This window comes from Bufo bufo, chromosome 1 (assembly GCF_905171765.1).
Source record: "Bufo bufo chromosome 1, aBufBuf1.1, whole genome shotgun sequence".
Classification (NCBI taxonomy): domain Eukaryota; kingdom Metazoa; phylum Chordata; class Amphibia; order Anura; family Bufonidae; genus Bufo; species Bufo bufo.
In genome coordinates this window covers 795,003,767-795,026,035 of record NC_053389.1, presented here as the reverse complement: position 1 = coordinate 795,026,035, position 22,269 = coordinate 795,003,767, and the positions used below count along the sequence as shown (strand labels likewise).

At 45.2% G+C, this 22,269-nt stretch overlaps 1 protein-coding gene across 2 annotated transcripts; it reads left to right on the top strand.

Annotated features, from left to right (window-relative positions):
* The first annotated feature begins 513 nt into the window (after nt 1-513).
* ZSWIM4 (zinc finger SWIM-type containing 4) lies at nt 514-11,128 on the top strand. 2 transcript variants are annotated; one of them, XM_040415101.1, is made up of 14 exons: nt 514-840; nt 2,997-3,198; nt 4,498-4,845; nt 5,110-5,258; nt 5,342-5,492; nt 5,582-5,758; nt 6,141-6,464; nt 6,919-7,056; nt 7,159-7,419; nt 7,511-7,646; nt 7,728-7,882; nt 8,062-8,225; nt 8,332-8,413; nt 8,495-11,128. In XM_040415101.1, exons 1-14 carry the CDS (start codon nt 727-729, stop codon nt 9,370-9,372), a joined length of 3,279 nt encoding a protein of 1,092 aa, XP_040271035.1. In that variant the 5' UTR covers nt 514-726; the 3' UTR covers nt 9,373-11,128. The 2 variants fall into 2 exon arrangements, with proteins under 2 accessions (XP_040271035.1, XP_040271036.1); XM_040415102.1 differs by lacking the exon at nt 514-840 and adding an exon at nt 2,665-2,784.
* The last annotated feature ends 11,141 nt before the right edge of the window (nt 11,129-22,269 follow it).

The following is a 22,269-nucleotide window of genomic DNA, read 5'->3' as shown; positions in this document are numbered from 1 at the left end:
GGCCATGTGTATTACAGCCATGTAGATCACAGCCATGTATATTACAGCCATGTATATTACAGACATGTAGATCAGTCATATATATTACAGACATGTAGATCACAGTCATGTATATTACAGACATGTGTATTACAGACATGTAGATGCCAGTCACATACATACACACTACAGTGTCATGTACACGTCTGTATTCCGGATTATGTGGGTTCAGAACACAGACACATGTGACTGTTTGACCTCAGGCAAACACATGAATGAATGATTCCCAGGGCATTTCCCCGCCCACTTTGCCCTTATATGGAACATCCGTTCAGTTAAAGAGCCTCCGCTCGCTTTTCTATTGGCCGCTTCTCCCGTGATTGACAGGCTGAGAACTTTCTCGTCTCATACACATAGCTTGGAAGGGGCGGAGACGTATGGTAACGAACTGCAGCCGCTGTCCAATAGCTGCCCGGGAGCACAAGAACGGGGCGTGTCCACAGAGCTGAGGATAAAGATCCAGATGCCCATTGTTAAGGAGATTTAAAGCGGCCGTGGATCGGGGGCAGTCGTAAGAGAGAGGCCGGGCCGAGGGAGCTACTAGCCGGCCGCGCCCCGTGGGAAACTCTGGGGCCCGTAAAGAGGATAGGCCTGGAATATACAGGACATCGAGGATAGAGCTGTGGACAGTGTGGAGGAGATAGGCAGGAGGCGGCGGCGAGCCCCGGGGGACGTACAGAGTGGACTATGGAGCCCCCTGCCTCTAAGAGGAGGTGTCCCGGCCTCACACCCCGCTACCAGCCGGACTCTCTGCTGGATCTCAGTGCCAAGAAAGTGGCAGAGACGTGGGCCTTCGAGCAGGTAATGGGCAGCTGTGTGTGGCTACAGTGGCTGCATGATGGGGCGTCAGGGGTTAATAATACCTGTCTATACAGTGCATATAATGTACACAATACAGGCTGTGTGTATAATATACTACATGTCTGCTATAGACAGACGGGATACACAGTGTGGATATGTCCTCCTATATACAGCGCTATACAGCTATGTATATGGTATATACTGTATACACCCTCCTATATAGAGCACTATACAGCCATGTATATGGTATATACTGTATACACCCTCCTATATAGAGCGCTATACAGCCATGTATATGGTATATACTGTATACACCCTCCTATATAGAGCGCTATACAGCCATGTATATGGCATATACTGTATACACCCTCCTATATAGAGCGCTATACAGCCATGTATATGGCATATACTGTATACACCCTTATATATATATATATATATATATATATATATTAGTCATGTATATTGTATATCCTGTATACACCCTCCTATACATAGTGATATACATCCATGTATATGGTATATACTGTATACACCCTCCTATACATAGTGATATACATCCATGTATATGGTATATACTGTATACACCCTCCTATATACAGTGATACAGCCATGTATATGGTATATACTGTATACACCCTCCTATACATAGTGATATTCATCCATGTATATGGTATATACTGTATACACCCTCCTATACATAGTGATATACAGCCATGTATATGGTATATACTGTATACACCCTCCTATATACAGCCATGTATATGGTATATACTGTATACACCCTCCTATACATAGTGATATACAGCCATGTATATAGTATATACTGTATACACCCTCCTATACATAGTGATATACATCCATGTATATGGTATATACTGTATACACCTCCTATATAGAGCGCTATACAGCCATGTATATGGTATATATACACTGTATACACCTCCTATATACAGTGATATTCATCCATGTATATACTGTATACACCCTCCTATATAGTCATATACAGACACGTATATGGTATATACTGTATACACCCTCCTATATATAGCAGTATAAATCCATGTATATGAGAGGTGATATATACTGTATTAGCACACTTAGTACACTGTACACATACTAGATCTACACTATATAATATACACAATGCAGGCTGTATATATATCATATGCGACATGTCAGCTGTGTACAGACGTCTTATGTACATGTCATCAGTAAATACTGTACATAGGAATAGTGTGTATATATCCATGTATATGATATGCAGAGACTGTATACACTGTACACATACTAGAATTACACTGTAGTATTGAGATATGTGCCTATATAGAGGCGGTATATTCTGTATGTACACAGGTGATGTATTAGAATTACACTGTATATAATATACACAGTTATACCCTGTACATACAGTAGACCGTATAGACTGCGTATATAGATCATGTACACGGTATAAATTACATGGATGCCTTGTGTTATGATATGGATGTATTAATACTAGTATGCATGACATATGTATATTGCAGTATGTGCTGTATTCACACAAGATATACTGTACACGTACTGGAATTACACAGAATATAATATATACACATAATCCTAGCCTGTACATACAGGACAGTGTAGCCTGTGTACACAGTATATATTATGCCTTGTATAGAGATATATGGGTGTATTAATACTAGTATATTACACTGCGGTGTGTGATTGTCCCTGTGTATCATAGTATCAGCGTGACCTCATCACTTCCTCATACTCCATCCACCCTTTCCCTAAATAACACACCAGATGCCATCATAGCGGGGAGTGTCGCCTGTCACTGGTGGACGCGGCAGCTCATAAACCTGTATGGCTTATGCTGTATCCAGGAGCCGGGGCCCCGCTCAATAAGGCCAGGGGCCGCTGCTCACTAATAAATTCCCACTCCTCGCCAGTCCATGCCTGGTATATCGGCCACTGATTTGTATTTTACTGTCACCAGCCCCTATGTCAGCATGTGGCCCAGAGAAGTGCAGCGCCCTCTAGAGTCCATATTACTGTGAACCTGGGGTCTATTACTTTTTTGCATTGTATATTGGCCTGGGACTTCATGTGCCGCTGTCTTGAAGGAATCTTCCCCTGTGACTGGTATAAATGTCTGTTTTATTTCCTGGCAGGTGGAGGAGCGATTTTCCAGGGTCCCAGAACCGGTCCAGAAGCGCATAGTCTTCTGGTCTTTCCCGCGCAGCGAGAAGGAGATCTGTATGTACTCCTCGCTGGGCTATCACCCTCCGGAGGGCGAGCGAGATTCCAGGGTGCCCTTTAACAGGGGGCTTCAGCTGCTGCAGTCCGGGGCAGTGCAGAGAGTGCTCCAAGTAGGTAAGTGGGCATTATGAAGTGACGCAGGGTGTCGTTACTGAGCGGCGCCCTCAGGGGGGGCAGAGCCTGCGCTTGCAAATCAGGTTTAACCGAACTATTGTGACTACAAACAGGATTCCTTTGATGCGGGTGCCAGGCTCTGTGTGTGCGCAGCGTACAGCCTGGAGCCTGCGCCGTAGTGATGCGTGCAGGTGGAGGGCACCCCGTCCACACCTGAGGCCGCTGCAGGCAGCGACATGTAATCTAGGTGACATTCGACGACACTCCACTCCTCACGTCGCTCGTTTTTGCTTTTGTCCCCTGCCTGAGTCAGTGGCCGTAGCTTGTCCAGACTTGCCGCCCGGGCAGATGAGAGCGGGCACTTCCTAGCACGCCCGTGCTTGTGCCAGGCTGAGTCGGTCTATGGAAAATCTCTGCTTGTACTGATGCTTTCCCCCCCCGGGTATTTATTTGCCTCCCTTTTATTAGGATATCAAACCCGAATGGCTAATCCCCTTTTTTTTTGTCTTCAAGCCCCCAGGACCCCCCCTCCCCCCCCTTTCTTCTCTTCTCTCTGGGTGATTGTATTTTGTACACAGCAGATAAAGGTCTCATTGACAGAGAGAGGCCTGGGGCGTGTGACGAGGACAATGCCCGGCTGATACTGGGCCCTCGTCATGCGTCACAGATCCCACACATGTCCTGGCCGCCGAGACCTGGGGCCTGTGAATAGGGCTCATTCATTGTTGCCCTCGATGGCATCCAGTGCAAGATTCTGGATTTTATAACGTGTATTATAGTGCCGAGACCTTTTGTATCCTTATATTACTGGGGATCTACACGCCGTCCGATTATAATAATTCATCTGTGAGCCGAGGTCCACCCCCATTGAGAGTAACCCATGCATGGTAGAGTTACATCTGTAGAAGGGCTTGTCGTCTGGACCCTCCCCTTTGTAGAATTGGGTTAAGGGGGGGTTTGAACAGATGGGAAGCATAGTCCTACCCCCTCGCTACTATATAGGGGCCGGCAAAGATCAGTGATGGGTAACCATAGGATTAATGGTACTCAAGAGGGACCCTCAGGTCCTAACAGTAGATGAGTATGAATTATACATCATTGCCTTGCAGCATTGTGGTCGGGAGCCTGGGAATGCTGGGTGGCAGCCCCCTATGGAATCTCTCCTGGTAGTCGGTACATATCGGCTTTGGGCCAAGTTGGGTGACATCACCTGGGACCAGTGATATTACAACATGACAGCTATTATAATCTCGTCTGTGCCACTCCTTTAACTCCACGTCCGTCCCTTTTTTCCTGCAGGCTTTCACCTCAGTGGATCTGTCACAGAACCAGGAGAACCGGAAAGAACCTACCAAGTGTCCATCAGTTTCGACCGTTGCAAGATCACGTCTGTCAGCTGCGGCTGTGAAAACAGAGACATTTTCTACTGCGCCCACGTGGTGGCGCTGTCCCTGCATCGCATCAGGCGGGCGCGGACGGTGGAGCTGCGGCTTCCCATATCGGAGACACTTTCCCAAATGAACAGGGATCAGCTGCAGAAGTTTGTACAGTATCTGATCAGTGAGCACCACACAGAAGTGCTGCCTACAGCCCAGCGACTGGCCGACGAGATCCTGCAGCTGGGATCGGAGATTAACAGGGTGCATGGTAAGGCCGGATGTCACCTGGACCCCGAATGTAATGTCATTCTGTACCCTTCAGGCCCAGCTCTAATACGTTTTGCCATGTTGTTCCTTTGGTTGGAGTCTTCTTCCAAGTGCACTTCCACCTACCTGCCACCAGGAGAAGCATCTAATTTACTTTATTGTAATAGACAATGAAACTACAACTCCCAGCATTCCCTGACACCAGCAGCTACTGTATTAGTTTGGCCCATTATCATTGCTCAGAATTACTGCTTTTTGCTTTCAGGTGCCCCAGACCCCACAGCAGGTGCCGGGCGCGAGGACGACAACTGTTGGCATTTGGACGAGGAGCAGATACAAGAGCAAGTGAAGCAGCTCTTGTCAAACGGTGGATACTATGGAGCAAGCAAGCAACTGCAGTCTATGTTCAGCAAGGTGATTAACCCTTTCCAGCTGTATGATGTCTCCCGTGATTTTACGGCTACATACTCTTTACCATATGGGTCCTGTCTCTCTAGGTCCGGGAGATGCTGAGGATGCGAGATTCCAATGGTGCCCGGATGCTAATCCTAATGACGGAGCAGTTTTTGGAAGACCCACGGCTGGCTTTGTGGCGTCAACAGGGAGCCGGAATGACGGATAAATGTCGGCAGCTTTGGGATGAGCTGGGTAAGACATGGGAGACATTAGGAGATCATCTAATTCTAAACAGATTCAAAATGTAACCTTCATAGTATTTCCCTTTCCCCCCCTGACAGGTGCCCTTTGGGTGTGCGTTGTGCTCAGTCCCCACTGCCGTTCAGAAGAGAGGGAATCTTGGCTCGAACTGCTGCGGAGGTGGAACGCCATGGATATATGTCCTCTGGAGGAAGGAAACTATTCCTTGGAGGGTCCAGGGTCACAGACCCAGCCCCAGAGCTCCAGTGCAGGCCAAGGTATGAATATGCAGGGTGGCACAGGTTGTATTTCTGCACACCATGTACGCCAAACCAGACCAGCTGTTGCCTCGTGTCTGGACACAAATATGACATGTGACTTTCTCAGGTTGTGTTAGTTGACACCTACCATTTTGCATGGAGTGGACAGTCATTATATGGACCTAACAGACACACATGACTTGTGTGATCAGTTTCTCCATCACCATGTTGGAGACCCTCAATGGCTCCTGAATTGGCACTTTTCAGAGATAAAGGTTCTAGAGTCCTATCTTATCTTCCCCCAGGTGGAGTATGTTTTCTCCTCCCTTTGGATATTTGCCTTATTTTCATGTCCTACAAACATGGTAGTTTAATTCTGTTTTTTTGTCTTTACTTCCAGTCATTGCTCCCCGTCAAACTGTTTTCGCAAGAGCCCTTAAAGCAGGAGAACTGCGCTGGAGTGACCCCCACTTACAAAGGGTCTTAAACGGAGATACCTGTGCTTCAGGAACAAGTGTGAAGTGCAACACGGACAAGCTGTCCTATGACCCTCAAGGCCGTCCACTTTGGCTCGGAGACCATTTTCCAGTAGCATGTGCCCGTGTTGATGCCCTGAGGTCTCACGGGTACCCACTTCAGGCTTTGAGGCTTGCTGTCTCTGTGGTTAACACCATGAGGCTACAACGCCAGCACCAGTTGGAAGGACTTAAGCAGCAGAGAAAAGGTGAGGTGATAGTAGAAAGTAGGTACCAGACATCGTAGGGTGGGGAAGCCCTTATTGGGTCATTTTATTAAGACCAGCATTTTAGACACCGCTCTTAATAACCCCTATAGCTGGCGGTGGTTATGAAGATGCCGGCGCCTCTACATAACTTTGGCGTATCCAGTGCCAGTCTAAATGTAAGCCAGCATCCTTGCTGTCTTATATTTAGACAATTTTCTATGCCTAAAACAGGCATAGAAAATGATGAATGAGACAAGCCTGCCAGCCCCTGCCCTTCCCCACCCACGCCATGTCCCCCTTTTTTTAGACCTGGCGTAAGCGGTGAAAAGTTGAGGCGGAAATAACCTTTGTTCCGCAATCTGCGCCAGAAGTTTACCTAATAGGGGGTCATTTATTAACCAGAAATATGTCTGTGTTTCATGTGAGTTAAAAATTTCCATTCCTCTCCTAACAGAACTTCAGATGAAAGGCAGTACAACTCTCACTAATCTAGAGGGTTGGATCGGACATCCACTTGATCCCATCGGGTGTCTCTGTAGGACATTCTTGGAGGCTAGTCTACCAGAGGATGAAGGACCAGCTCCTTACCAAGGTATATCTAATGTACTTCATAAGCAGTGAATTAGACTGGCTAGAGTCTCTTATGAAGTGGACATTTGTCTTGGGACCTTCTAACCTGGGTTCTCTCTTTCAGAGCTCGGTGGAGAACAGAGGAAGGTAATGTACCAACATGTCCCTGTACCTGGAGGCTCCCCCTCAGGGGAATCTCTTCTGTGTCTGGCGCTGGAAGTTGCCCTTATGGGCTTAGGACAGCAACGAGCAATGCCTGAAGGCCTTTATGCCCAAGACAAGCTAGTCAGAAGTGAAGAGCAGATTATTGGTCTTCTGGGAACCTTGGACATGGGAGATAGATTGGTGCAGGTTCTGAGGAAGCAGGCCATGCTACTCTTAGAAGGTTAGTACAATTTTATGGTGGAGTATAAGCACTGGAAAATGTTGACGGCAGTAGTCTGTATGTCTAAATAACCATTCATTGTTTCCCCTAGGTGGTCCATTCAGTGGCTTTGGAGAGGTGATCTACCGGGAGAGTGTTCCTATGCACACATTTGCACGCTTCCTCTTTACTGCTTTGCTCCCGCATGATTCTGACCTGGCATACCGTGTTGCCCTTCGAGCAATGAGGTATGTGCACATTCTGTAAAACATTACTGGTTTTAGCATTGAGTGGTTCTAGCATCTAAATCTGGTCTTCTTCATTTTCAGGCTCCCAGTTCTTGAGTCTGTTATCCCTCCACATGGATCCGACATCATGCCTCTGGACTCTATGCTGACCAGTCGTTTCCCTCGCTGGTTTATTTTGGGGCACCTAGAAACACGACAGTGTGAACTGGCTTCCGCCATGTTGACAACAGCTAAAGGTATGGAGCCTGCATTTCTTCCTATCATTGGTCTAGTGGTTCTTATGACCTCCTCAGTCTGGATGTTATAAATGTTGCTTTGGTGCCCCTAGTGGGGGCGACAACGCCTGTAGCGCGATTGATTTTAAAAAATTTTAATTTAGTTTTTTTTTTTTATTCTCCCTCTCCTCCAATCACAGGAGACCCCAAGTGGTTGCACACGGTCCTTGCTTCCATCCAACAACATATCCACTCCCCAGCCTTGCTATTCAAGCTGGCTCAGGATGCCTGCAAGACTGCGACTCCCCCAAACAACCCCCCTGACACCACGCTGCTAAACATTTCTCTGGAGCTAGGACTGCAGGTACTCTAGCGTTGCTTAGTTTACTGGGTATAAATGGGTCGGTATTTTAGTCGTAGTATTAGAAGCTACAGGTTGGCTTATGTCTACACCCCCCTTCCTTTCTCAGGTGATGAGAATGACCCTTACCACCCTGACATGGAGACGGAGGGAGATGGTCCGCTGGCTGGTATCATGTGCTACAGAGATTGGTAAGAGTCATAGCTGTGGTTGCCTGTTCACTTCCGCTTCTTTCTGTGGCAAGATTTGACCCATTATTCTCTCTCTTCCAGGCGCACAAGCCCTCATCAGTGTCATGCAAAACTGGTACACACTCTTCACCCCCATTGAAGCCACCAGCATCGTTGCCGTGTCTTGCACGTCTCCTGCCACTCTCCTGCGCTTTAGCCAGGACCCCAGACAACGAGAAGAGCTTTGCTCCTGTGCCCGGGCCCTGGCCTTGCAATGTGCGATGAAGGATCCACAAAGCTGTGCCCTTCCTGCGCTGACGCTATGTGAGAAGGACCACACCTCTTTCGAAGCTGCTTACCAGATCGTTCTAGACAGTGCCAACTCGGGCCCTGGCGCACATTCCCACCTCTTCACGGTCGCCCGCTACATGGAACACCGCGGCCTGCCGATGAGGGCCTTTACCTTGGCCACGTTGGCCCTATCTAACCTGACCATAGGTTTTACCCAAGACTCTCACCCTGCTGTCAGCGATGTCCTGTGGGCTTGCTCCCTGGCACACTCCTTGGGCAAGGTTGAGCTAAGCACTGTGGTACCCTTGGTTATCCAAAGTGTGCAGTGTGCCCCTGTCCTGTCCGATATCATACGCCGCTGTAGCCTTGCGCCTCCTGGCCTGGCACATACCCTTTCTGCTGCTAATAACCCGAGAGGCAGAGGAACAGTGCCACGGGCTGACAAGCCTCCCCTTTGCCAGCTTCTGGAAGCTGCAGTTGGTGCCTATATTAGCACCACCCACTCCCGTCTCGTTCACATCAGCCCCCGACATTACGGCGAATTCATAGAATTTCTTTCAAAAGCTCGAGACACTTTCCTACTGGCGCCGGACGGCCATCTCCAGTTTGCCCAGTTTCTGGACAACCTGAAACAAACGTACAAAGGGAAAAAGAAATTGATGCTGCTGGTGCGAGAACGGTTCGGGTGAAAAGAAGACTCTCTAGGGGATGACCCTAAAAGACTTTACTCTCCCTTATTTAGGGACCCACAAGCCCCTGTGGTGGGCAAGGAGCGTATGACCCTCCACCTCGCATATATCGTACTGCTGGCGGAGGAACGCAGTAGTGAAGGATTTTTTTTTTTTTTTTTGCTGAAGAATGGCTATGGAGTCCCCGGTGGAATTTGTTTTGTGCGTTTTCTTATTTGCGTTTTAATAACCTATTTATTTATATATAATTTGTGAAGCCCCCTTCCTCACCAAGGACTGCACTCTAACCCTACGACATGGAGGGGCTCGCAATATCATGAACTATGAGATGCCTCCTGGACGGCAAGCCTCTGATTTTGGTATTGCCGAGCAAGGATTTCGGAGGGAAGAGGGGATTTATCTGAAGAATTTATATATTTATTTCTGAAGGATCTTCTGTATTATTAACTTATTAATATTTTTTTGGTATTTTTAATTTTTTTTTTAAAGGTTAAAACAAATGTATGAAAATTATATTGTAACTGAGCAAACCCTCTAAGCGAGTGTTGGATGTGAAGCGCCCTTCAACTAGGTAACCATCTTTTCTTTGGCCCGAAACAGTATTCTTCCAGCCTGTGCTGTCGGCGGCCATATTGGAACTATGGATCCATCTGTTGAAAAGTACCACAGATTAAGTTGTGTTGAACTTGAAAGAAGTTTAACCTGTTGTCTGTGGCAGCGGGAGACATTTTCTGGGCTGTTGTTTATATAAGCAACAGTAGGTGTAGTTTGTGGTGCTGCAAAATGGCTGCCCCTCAATGGCAGTAGTGTAAAGTGTCTCCGAAATGGCCCTGACACATTCTATAACCTAGAGATGGCAGCCATTTATAAAGTCGAGTTCATGTAGAGAGGGAGTGTATGCTTTTTATCAGTGATTAAGGGTCACAAAATGGCTGCCTCCTGTCTGTATTTGAAGCGCTGATGGGGTAACCATCTACAATACCCAGTGCTTGACATGAGTCAGCTGTGCAAGGGATGGCAGCCATTTTGTGCCTAAGTGATAGCATGTTTCTGATAAAATCTGCTCTCAAAATGGTTGCCTCTGCTCTGGTGCACTTTATTTTCTGTCACCATTCCAGATCATTTTTTTTTTCTCACAGGGGCCTATAGATAAGATGAGCCAAGGTGACCAAAAACTAGCCATGAAGGCGTTTTATGGCGGCCAGCTTCCTCTGTACACAAAGTGTATATGACTGTATTATGAATACAGCGCAGTGTCAGGGCCTCCAGGGTAGCAGAGGCCTCATTGTCCATAGCAACCAATCAGAATGCATCTTTCATTGCTACAGAACAGCTTAGAAAATGAAAGCTGATCTCTGATTGGTTGCTATGGAAGCTATGTGCACCAAAGCCTCCCTGAGGCCATTTTAAGACCTGTCTAACCTTTTGTGGGGGAGATCCCAGTGCTTAATACCTCACCTCCCCCTGTTATTACAAATTATAATGAAGTAGTAAATTATACACTGAATCGAATAACTCAGGAAGATGTTACCATGTGATATGCGGCCCCACCGTGTCCTCCATTACAGGGCTTGCTCCATGTATTCCTCTCCCCCTTTGCACTATATGTGCTTCTCAAATGAAGGTCTGATCTTGTAAAATATGAATGACGCTCGCTCACTGGTGAATATATTTTGCTGAAAAGATGAAGTCGGGCTGTGAAGCTAGAAAATGATAAATATATCTATATGGACTTATTCGTCTGCTTTATTTATTGATGCATCTGTATCACTTGATTCTGAGGACATAAAATACATTAAAAAAAAAAAGCCAAGATATATAATTACTTGTATCGGTACAAGGGTGTATGACGGGTGTATATGGGTTCTCAACAACCTCCGAGAAACTACAAATCGCAGCATGCTCTGCTCTTTTCTATGGGAATTCTGAGAACAGACTAGTACATTTGCATGTTGGGAGTTGTAGTTTCTCAAAAACTACAATGCCGGAGGTTGCTGACCCCCCCCCCCCCCCCCCCCCACCCTAGACGGAGAGATGGCTTGCAGGACCCCCTTCATCTGCCTGAATTTTTAGCAGATATGGGGTGGGGAAGTAAAACCCAGACCTCTCTGCCCTGGGTGACAAATTCAGTAATTGGGAGCGCCAACGAGGTTACAGTGTTTAAAATCGACCTAAGGCCTCATGCACACGGCCGAGAGCGGTCCGTGGTAACCCGGCCGGGATTCCTGCTGACAGCAGGAGCGCACGCGTCATTGGTTGCTATGACGCCGTGCGCTTCATGCAGCCGCTGCTGTACAGTAATACACTTGTATAGATCATACGAGTGTATTACTGTACAGCAGCGGCTGCATGAAGCGCACGGCGTCATAGCAGCCAATGACGCCGTGCGCTCCTGCTGTCAGCAGGAATCCCGGCCAGGTTACCACGGACCGCGCTCGGCCGTGGAACACGAGGCCTAAAATGTTGGATTTTGAGACACACAATTTATTCTCCATTCGGGTCTAAAGATAATGGAGGATTTATTAATGCACAGTCCTATAAGACTCCTTGGGGTGGGGGCTAAGCTGCAATGTTTTCTATGCAGCAGAATTGTGAATGGAGACGGCATGAAATAATTGGCAAAGGATATCAAAACGCACCCAATTTCTTATGTGGGTGACGCAAGAACATTTCTAGAGCTATTTCTATAAGTTTTTCCAGGACGTCCTCCATGACAGCACCACATGGAGGATGTCCTTTTTGACCTCTAAGGGACAGGAAGCACAGAGCGGTCAAAAGGCTGCTCCCTCCATCCATCACCAGTGTTCTTCCTGTCCCTTACAGGTCAGCAGCAACAGAGAGGGAATGAAGATAGTTTTATCATGGAATAGCCCTGGGGTTAGCCTCTCCTTCCTCCCTTATGTTGGGGCTCGGTTAGCACCCCTCGTGGTTGGGTCCCCTGGTCTTACCAGTTCCTTGTGTCAGTTCCGGGTCTGGTGCAGAAGCTGTTTCCCCAAGATGGGGATCCGGGCTTTGCATTGTTCCTTCTCCTGGCGGCCGCAGAGTTTGACGTCACTTTAGGGTGTCCCCACAGCATCTGGCTACATCGTCGATTATCACGCCACTTCAGCCATGTTTCTTTCCCCTTTAAAAAAATGAAGCTGCCGACAGCAGTGCTGAATCCCCTGGGGTGGGTAGACTTGCATTGCTACAGCAAGGTTGACTCTCCAGGTGGATTGAGTCCCCCATTAAGGAGGAGCTACAAGATACAGCTGAGAGGTAGGACCTGATGTATATCAGTCGAAGGCCTCTTACACATGACCGTATGCCCTCAGATATACGGTCCGTGAACGGCCTTATGTCCCGGGGCGGCATTGATCGTGCACACAGCATCATAGATTACAATGATGCTGTGCACGTCCAGCCGCCCGTGGGACTATTGTCCCGCACTCATAAGGTCCTGGTTTTGGTTGGTCTATTCCTGTCCCAGAATTTCCTGCTCAGGGACATGTGAGTGTTAAATACCTCTACCAATAGGGGTTTTGTTGGTGCATAGGGTTGATTGCTTCTCTTGTTCTTTTAGGATGATAAAGAGGCGGTTTATAAGACGCCCACAGAGCCTAAAAAGAAGGGGGAAAAGATGTGCAACATCTAACAAGAATTAGCCTGACTCCCATTCCAAGCAACTTTGCAGTAGCTGCATAGATAAACTAATGAGGGAAGAACAGCCGTCCTTTTTGGCAGAGATTAAGAAGTTAATTAGAGACGAAGTTCAGTCTTCAGTAGCTAAAATAATTCCTCAGCTATCCATCTCTCAAGGTCAACCAGAGACCAAGAGCAGACATAGATTCCAACTTGGATCGGGAAACTTCATACCAATTAAGGTCTGAGGGAGAGTTAGAGGATGATGAGGAAGATGATGTTCCCTCATGCTCTATGGAGGAAGATAAAAAGTTCTTCTTTTCAGCAGATCTGGACTAGCTTATTTCTGCAGATCGTCAAACTATGGAGGTAGAAGAGGTTTCACAAACCCGCTCTATACAGGAGGAAATGTTTGGCAGGCTAAAAGCGAAAAGGCACCTTTTTCCTGTAAATGGGAAGCTTAAATCACTTATCATGGAAGAGTGGGAAGAGACAGAAAAGAGACTATCTCTCAGGAATTTAAGAATCTCCTCGCATTTAATCCTGAGGACACTATGAGGAAATTATGGGTTGAAACCTCCAAAATTGATATTCATATAGCTAAAGTAATAAAGAAGACTACCTTACCATTTGAGGATTCTTTCAGCTAAAAGAGGCCATGGACCGAAAAATGGACAGTCTCTTAAAGTCTTGGGAGACTTCCTCTACCCTCATTAATACTAATATTACTGCCGCGTCTGTGGCCAGATCTTAATTTTGTATGGTTAACCTTTAGGAGCACCTAAAGATGAAGACTTCCAGGGAGGAAATTTTGGAATCCATACCACTTTTGAAAATGGCTACAGCATTTGTTGCAGATGCCTCCGCAGAGACAATCTGGTTCGCAGCAAGAGGCAGTGTCCTGTCTAACTCCAGTAGACGAGACTTATGGCTAAAAACCTGGTCTGGTGACATCCCTTCTAAGAACAAACTGTACAATCCCCTTTTCTGACTCTTACATGTTTGGCCCTGTCCTGGATACCATTTTGGAAAAGGCTACGAATAAGGAGTTTCCAGAACAGAAATCTAGAAAGACACCGTCCTTTCGGAAACCAGGGCCTCGTTACCAGTCATCGACATATTGAGGTAAGGGCAAGGTGGAGTTTTCCCAAAGGGAGGGGCATTCTCCGTAATCCAAGTCCATCCCAAAATAAGCAATGACGGTCTTCCTGTGGGGTGGAAACTAAAGTTCTTTCTCCCAAAGTGGAAAGAAATCACAGACAACCCTTGGATCCTCAGGATAATAGAGAGAGGGTACAAAATAAAATTTTCAGGCTCTGCCCCAAAAAGACTCATCTTGACCAGTTTCAGCCAGTCGGATCAGAATCTAGCTATCGGAGAAAATCTCAACAAGCTGATATTTCTTCAGGCGATCAGGCCGGTACCCGCAGAAGAACATTTTACAGGTCACTATTCAAGCGTATTCCTGGCAAAGAAACCAATGGCACATTCTGGTCCATTCTAAATCTAAAACTCTTAAACCAGCAGGTAAAATACAGGAGATTCAGGATAGAGTCCGTAAAATCAATAATCCAACTCATCCGTCCACAGGCAGTGATGTGTACACTGCACTTAAAGGACGCATGTTATCATGTGCCAATATGTCTAGACAATCAGAAATTCCTGAGATTTGCAAATCGAGAATGATCCTCGATTCTACATTACCAGTTCTACATTTACCATTTGGCCTGGCTTCTGCACCCGGAATATTCACAAAAAATTATGGCAGAAGTAGTTTCTTGGTTACTGAGAGAAAAGGGAATTGAGATCATCCCATATCTAGACCATTTCCTTTTAACAGCTGCCTTTTCCACCATCCTTCAAGATCATCTAGAGTTCACTCTGAAAACTCTTTCTCGGTTAGGTTGTATAATCAATATACAGAAATCAAATTTGCTTCCAGAAACAAAAAAGATCTTACTGGGTACCCTCCTAGACTCCAATAGCCAGAGATCTTTTCTACCAGAGGAGAAGCGGGTATCAATTTGCAGGGAGATCTCCATCCTACAAAAGAGAACAGCAATGAGAATAATGGGATTGATGACATCTTGTATACCAACTGTTCTGTGGAGTCATTTCCATTCCAGGCCTCTACGGAAAATTATTCTGACAAGATGGAACAAGGATCCGAGAACTTTGGACCTAAAAATACGACTACCAGACAGAGTGATTCACAGGCTGACATGGTGGACAATTCCCAAAAAATTTATCAAGTGGTGTCCCATGGTCTTTCCAACCACAGATGCCAGCAAGACAGGTTGGGGTGCGCAAGTCCAGGACACTTACTTCCAGGGACTCTGGAATCAGGACCTATCTCACCGGTCCTCACAGAGAGTTGAAAACGTTTCTGGAGACCTTTCGGAAAGCAGAGCACATAATAAAAGGTCCCCATGTTCTAGTATTGTCGGACAATATGACAACCGTCTCTTATCTAAAAAGACATGGGGGTTCAAAATTCATGCCCCTTCAGTTCTTGGAAGATCAAATCTTCGGTTGGGCAGAAAGGTCGTTCCTTTCAATTTCAGCTATCCATTTAAAAGGAAAAGATAAAGTGACAGCGGACTTTTTGAACAGGTCTCCAATCAGTCCAGAAGAATGGAGTCTCAAAAAAGACATCTTTTATATTCTGTGCACGATATTGGGAGACTCCCCAGATGAACTTGTTTTCCACTGGAAAAATAGCGCAGCTACGTCTATTCTTTTTTCTAAACCCAGGGGACACTCCGGTAGCGGTGGATGCTGCGCCCTCTCAGAAATGGGATATGAAGCTGGCCTTTGCCTTTTCACCTTTTCCCCCTAATACTAGCAGTCTGTGACCTTAATAATGATAGCTCCTTTTTGGCCAAAAGAATTATGCTTCTCGGTATTAAATGAGCTAACTTTGGAAGAGCCAGATTTTCTCCCTCCAGAGGAAGATCTTCTGATGCAGGACCCTCTAAAGCACCCTCAGGTGCACAGACTGAGATTAACAGCATGGCTTCTGAGGAACAGATGCTGAAAGCCAAAGGTTTTTCAGCCCGCACCGTTCTTACTATGCAACAAAGTCATAAAAAGTAACCTGTGGAAAGGTGTGGAAGAAATGTTGTTCTTGGTATAATTCTTTGCAACAGGGCTCTTCTCCGTCTGTTCAGAATATTCTTGGACTTCTTCAAGAAGTTTTCGACAGGGGTCTTAGGCCTAGTACTATAAAAGTACAGATTTCCGCATTAAGCTGGTTTTTAGACTTTCCTTTAGCAGAACAAATCACCGCTTGTTTTTATACTCAACTGCGTTCCTAGCAAAATCGTCTCGCAGTTGAACCAGTTAATTAAAGGGGCGCTAAAACAAAATGGCAAACAAACTTTATTGTACTAATTAACCCCTTAACGAGCTGTGGCGTTCATGTACGGCGTGCTGATTGTGCAGGAGCTGCGCCCGCCCGATCCGCGGCTGGGGTCCGGCAGTCACTGATAGCTGGACCCCTGCCGTATGCGCCGGCATCGGTGAAATCACCGATGCCTGCGCATTAACCCCTGCACGGCCGTGGTCAGCGCTAACCGCGGCACCTGCGGGCTTCAGAAGTGTGTAGGGTGTCCATCGGATCCCCGCGCTACTGTGACGGGGACCCGATGCCTTTCCTGGGCATCGTGCCTGCCTTCCGGGAGAGTTTGTGAGAGCCAGCCCCCTGGATCTCGCAGGCAGGAAGGCTGTAAGTGTATTACACTATAAACACCTATACATACTCAACACAGCAACATAAGGTATAAAATAGAAAATCTTTATTGTTACAAAAACAACATACTAGTAAAAAAAACACACGTGCATGGCAATACAGACACAGGAATGAATAAGACTATAATAGCATGGTATACGGTAAATGCAGTATCTCCTACTGAAAGTACCAAAGAAGTAAAACCCCTTGAAAACATGGTAAAGTGCAAGGTGCAATAAAACAGAAGTGAACAGAATGTAATTAGAGGGGGAGAAAAAAAAGTGAATAAAGTATAACATTAAAGGGAACCTGTCACCGGGATTTTGTGTATAGAGCTGAGGACATGGGTTGCTAGATGGCCGCTAGCACATCCACAATACCCAGTCCCCATAGTTCTGTGTGCTTTTATTGTGTTTATTGATACATATGCAAATTAACCTGAGATGAGTCAGGGACAGGACTCATCTCAGGTTAATTTGCATATGTATCAAAACGTTTTTTGTACACAATAAAAGCACACAGAGCTATGGGGACTGGATATTGCGGATCTGCTAGCGGCCATCTAGCAACCCATGTCCTCAGCTCTCTACACAAAATCCCGGTGACAGGTTCCCTTTAATAAACTACATGACGACTCAAGAACCTATGAGAGACCAAGAACAGTTAAAATTATATATACGCTAAAGCACATCCAAATAAAAAGATAAACGGATAAAAGAAAGGAATACCAGGAGATATATTACACAGACATGGCTCGGGCCTACTCCTAGGTTTTCAAAAATGGAGCAAAACTGAGACCCTCATTCAGGCCAAGTGGAGTAACTGTATTTAGCCTAAAAATCCACTTGGCTTCCCTCTGAGCCAATAACCTTTTCCAGTTGCCACCCCTCCCTCCAATGAAAATTTTGTCTATACCCCTTACCTTCAATAGTGATCCATCACAGCTATGGTGGACCTTGAAGTGTCGGGGAATAGTTTTCAGGTTCGTCAGATCTTGTTCATCTTTGGCTGCATTAATTCCCTGAACATGTTCTCTGGTGCATTTTTTTCAATTCCCTTGAGGTCATTCCTACGTACAGAAGATTACATGGGCACGATGGTACATAAACAACACCAATTGTGGTGCACATTCCGTATTTTTCGCTTTATAAGACGCACCCCAGATTTTAGAGTAGAAAAATAAAAAATAAATATTCATTAGACCTCATATCAGCCTACTCAGAGCCTTATCAGACCTCAGATTAGCCTATCAGTACCCCAATCAGACCTCAGATGAGCCCACCAGTACCCCCAGACCTCAGATCAGCCCACAAGTACCCCCAGACCTCAGAATAGCCCATCAGTATCCCCTATCAGACTAAAATAAAAAAATCATCCTACCTGTCCTGCGCCACCATCTTCCCGGCCTGCGCTGCACTGTCACATGACTGCGTGCAGCGTCAGGTCATAATGCACGCACTACGTCCTCACGCTGTATGGGGTCAGGACAGTGCAGTACAGGCCGGGAAGATGGGAGCCACGGCTGGGGTCCGGACAGTGCAGACCAGGGAGGGTAAGTATTACCTGCGCTAGTGGCGCTTCGCTCCCCGCTCCTAATACATACTAGCGAGCGCTTCCATAATGAAAGCGCTCACTAGTATTCATTTTATAAGGCACACTGACATTTTCCCCCCACTTTTGGGGGGGGGGGGGGGAAGTGCGTCTTATAAAGCGAAAAATACGGTAATTGTGTGAGTGATGTTATAACTTTTTTGACCAGTGCCATCCGTAAAGGTTGTTCGTTCAATATTGGGGCAAGCAACACATGGGCGGCAGCCCCTTTTAGATCCCTTTTGAACTAAATAGTTTATTTGGATTCCTACCATGATGATGACTATGCACGAGAATATCCTTCAAATTCTTTTCACGTTTATATGTCACTGAAGGGTGGATCGGCAAATAGATACGCAGTGTATATGATGTTCTAATGTCTATTTAAAATAGAGACCAGTTGTTCATGTCCTGAGTTGTAAGTGGTGACAAATCGTGCAATATCATTCTTGTTATCTTTGCGTTTTATTTGGGTTTGTAATAGGGCATCTCTATTTGATTGTTTAGCCCGTATGTATCTTCTCCTCAGTGAGGCTTCACTGTAGCCCCTCTCCTTGAACCTACTGTGAAGATCTTCCGGTCGCTTTTCGAACTCCCCATCACGGGAACAGATCCTTCTCAGAATTCCATTAATGAGATTCTTCGGCTGGTAGGAGTCCGCATGCAAGAGGCTGTTCACCGCCGTCGGTGTTCTGTGTGAACAAAACCCTCATTATCAACCTTAAGTAGTGTGTCCAAAAAATCCATGTTGTTCCTCCCCATCTTGTATGTGAGGTGGATATTCTTATTAATATTTAAGGTTGTCATGAAGGATCGCAAATCATCAGTGGAACCCTGCCAGATCATCAGGATGTCATCAATGTATCGACACCATAAATGGACTTTGTCAATCTGACTGACCGGGTCTGTCAGGAAGATGTCCCTTTCCCACAGCCCCAAGAAAAGTTTTGCGTAGGATGGTACACAGGCCGCCCCCATCGCGGTTCCCTGGAGCTGTAGGTAATAGGACCCCCTGAAAATGAAAAAATTGGGTCGCAATGCAAAGTCCTGCAATTTCATAATGAATGTTCCATACTCGCCCTCAATGTTAGAGGTCATCAGGAAGTGCGTTGCCACCAGGATACCATCCTCATGACGAATCGACGTATAAAGTTACTCCACATCACAAGTGACGATAATCATATCATCTTCTAGTTGTAAACCATTTAATTTTCGTAATATATCTCCAGTATCCTTTAGATGAGACGGGAGAGATTCAACCAAAGGTTGCCAGGTATAATCTATTAGTTGGCAGGTTGCTTCGCACATGTTGATACCTGAGACAATGGGACGTCCTGGTGGAACCTTTTCATTCTTATGGACCTTCGGCAACAAATAGAACGTTGCCACTGTTGGACGTCCAAAAACAGCCATTTCTGCTCCTTATGAGAGATCACCCCATTATCAACTGCTTCCTGGAGGATTGCACTTAATGCACCCTGAAAGGTATTTAATGGATTGAAGGTAAGTTTTTTTGTAGCACTTGGAGTTTCTCGGTTGTCTAAGTGTCTCCCTTTCATACATTATCGTAGGCCACAATACAACATTACCCCCCCCCCCCCTTATCTGAGGGTTTTATAACCACATCATCCATATTATTTAATTGCCGCACTGCCAAACATTGCTGCTTGCTCATATTGTCCCCTGGTGTGAATCTAACCACTGATCTAAGTTCTTCAGCAAACATCCTCACAAACACGTCTATATTTGCAAACCGTGACGTAGGTGGAACATTTCTGGATCTTGGCAACAATGAAGCAGGCGTTCTACTCAACCTTGTTGTGCCCTCCTGTTCATCCGCCAATTTATTCAGGATCTGTATTGCTCTGTGCTCCTCAGACGTCAAAGATGTATTCCCAGTGTCACCCTTGTGATATAGTTTCTTGAAGACAAGGTTACGTGCGAACATATTCAAATCTTTTATCGCTGTGAAGAGATCGAAACCAGATTTGGGAATAAAATTCTAACCTAAACTCAGGACCTCCATTTGGCTATCCGTTAAAGTTTTACTGGATAGATTTATTACCTGTAGTTTGTGACCACCATTGTCACCTGCCCCATGGAATCTTTTGGTAGAGGTACGATGTCTCACCTCTTCTTTTTGTTTTCTCCCGTATCTTGTTACATACGGTCTCCTATTACCATCCTGGTTCGTATCCTCAATGTCAGTTGATATAGCTGAGGAAATGGAAACGCTCCTACTTCGTGACTCTCTTTGTTTCTGTTTCCACCTATATACTCGATTCAACTCAAAATCCTGTAAGTCCCTTTGGAACTTGTTGAGCTTCCTCTAGCTCTCATTTATATGCCTCATGCTCAGTGTCACTTTTTTTTAACAATTTTTTAGTTCCTTATCTATTTCGAATAGCGGTGTATCATTGGTAGTAACGAGTAGTCGCATGAACGTCATCGAGCAAAGATTACAGGCTTCTTCCCATTTGCCGTTTAGCTGGTCCCTGTCCAGGCCATATGATGGAAAGACCTGGACTCTCTGCCCACGAGGTATGAGGTTTCTCATTATATACTGCTCAAGAGAGGTTTTGTTCCACCATATCTTTAAACGTTTGTGTAAAAGGTTTTTAAAATTCACCTTAGTGTCCCATAAATTCCTTTGTTCCGAATCCTGTGTACTGTTAGTGCCACCATTAAAAATAGCTTCAGCCTGGGATCTCCACAAAGCTTCACGGGCTGGAAGTCCATTGTATAGGACTATTAACCTCTGAAAAAGAACAAGATTGTCTATGCAGGAAAAAAGAAACTAGCCCAAAGGGGTAATACCTGTGAGGTTAACGTTAAACCATAAACACCTATACATACTCAAAACAGCAACATAAGGTATAAAATAGAAAATCTTTATTGTTACAAAAACAACATACTAGTAAAAAACACACATGTGCGTGGCAATACAGACACAGGAATGAATAAGACTATAATAGCATGGTATATGGTAAATACAGTACGTGTGACGTGCACACGACCGCCCGCTTTGTAATACACTTACAGCCAATGCATTACAAAAAAGAACTATTGTAATGCATTGTAAAGGGGATCAGACCACCAAAAGTTGAAGTCCCAGAGTGGGACGAAAATTAAAGTGAAAAAAAAAAAGTTTCAACAAATTGTTTTCCAAAAAAATTAAAAGTTTCAAGTGAAGAAAAAAAAAAGTGTCCTTTTCCCAAAATAAAGTAAAAGAAAAAATTGTTAAAAATAGGGAAAAAAAAGTAAAGTATACATATTAGGTATCGCCGCATCTGTATCGACCGGCAATATAAAAATATCACACGACCTAACCCCCCAGATGAACACCGTCAAAAAAATAAAATAAAAACTGTGCTAAAAAAACATTTTTTGGTCACCCTAAAAGTGCAACACCAAGCGATCAAAAAGGCATATGCCCCCCAAAATAGTACCAATCTAACCGTCACCTCATCCTGCAAAAAATTAGCCCCTACATAAGACAATCGCCCCCAAAAATATATATATATATATGGCTCTCAGACTATGGAGACATTAAAACATGCTTTTATTGTGTTAAATGTAAAAAGGTAAAAAAAAGACATATTAGGTATTGCCGCGTTCTTAACAACCTGCTCTATAAAAATACCACATGACCTAATCTCTCGGGTGAACACCGTAAATTAAATAAAAAACGGTGTCAAAAAAGCCATTTTTTTCTCACCTTACATCACAAAAAGTGTAATAGCAAGCGATCAAAAAGTCATATGCACCCCAAAATAGTGCCAATCAAACCGTTATCTCATCCCGCAAAAATTATACCCTACCTAAGAGAATCGCCCAAAAACTTAAAAGACTATGGAGACACTAAAACATGATTTTTTTGGTTTAAAAAATGATCAGTGTGTAAAAATGACATAAATTAAAAAAAGTATACATATTCGGTATTGCCACGTCCGTAA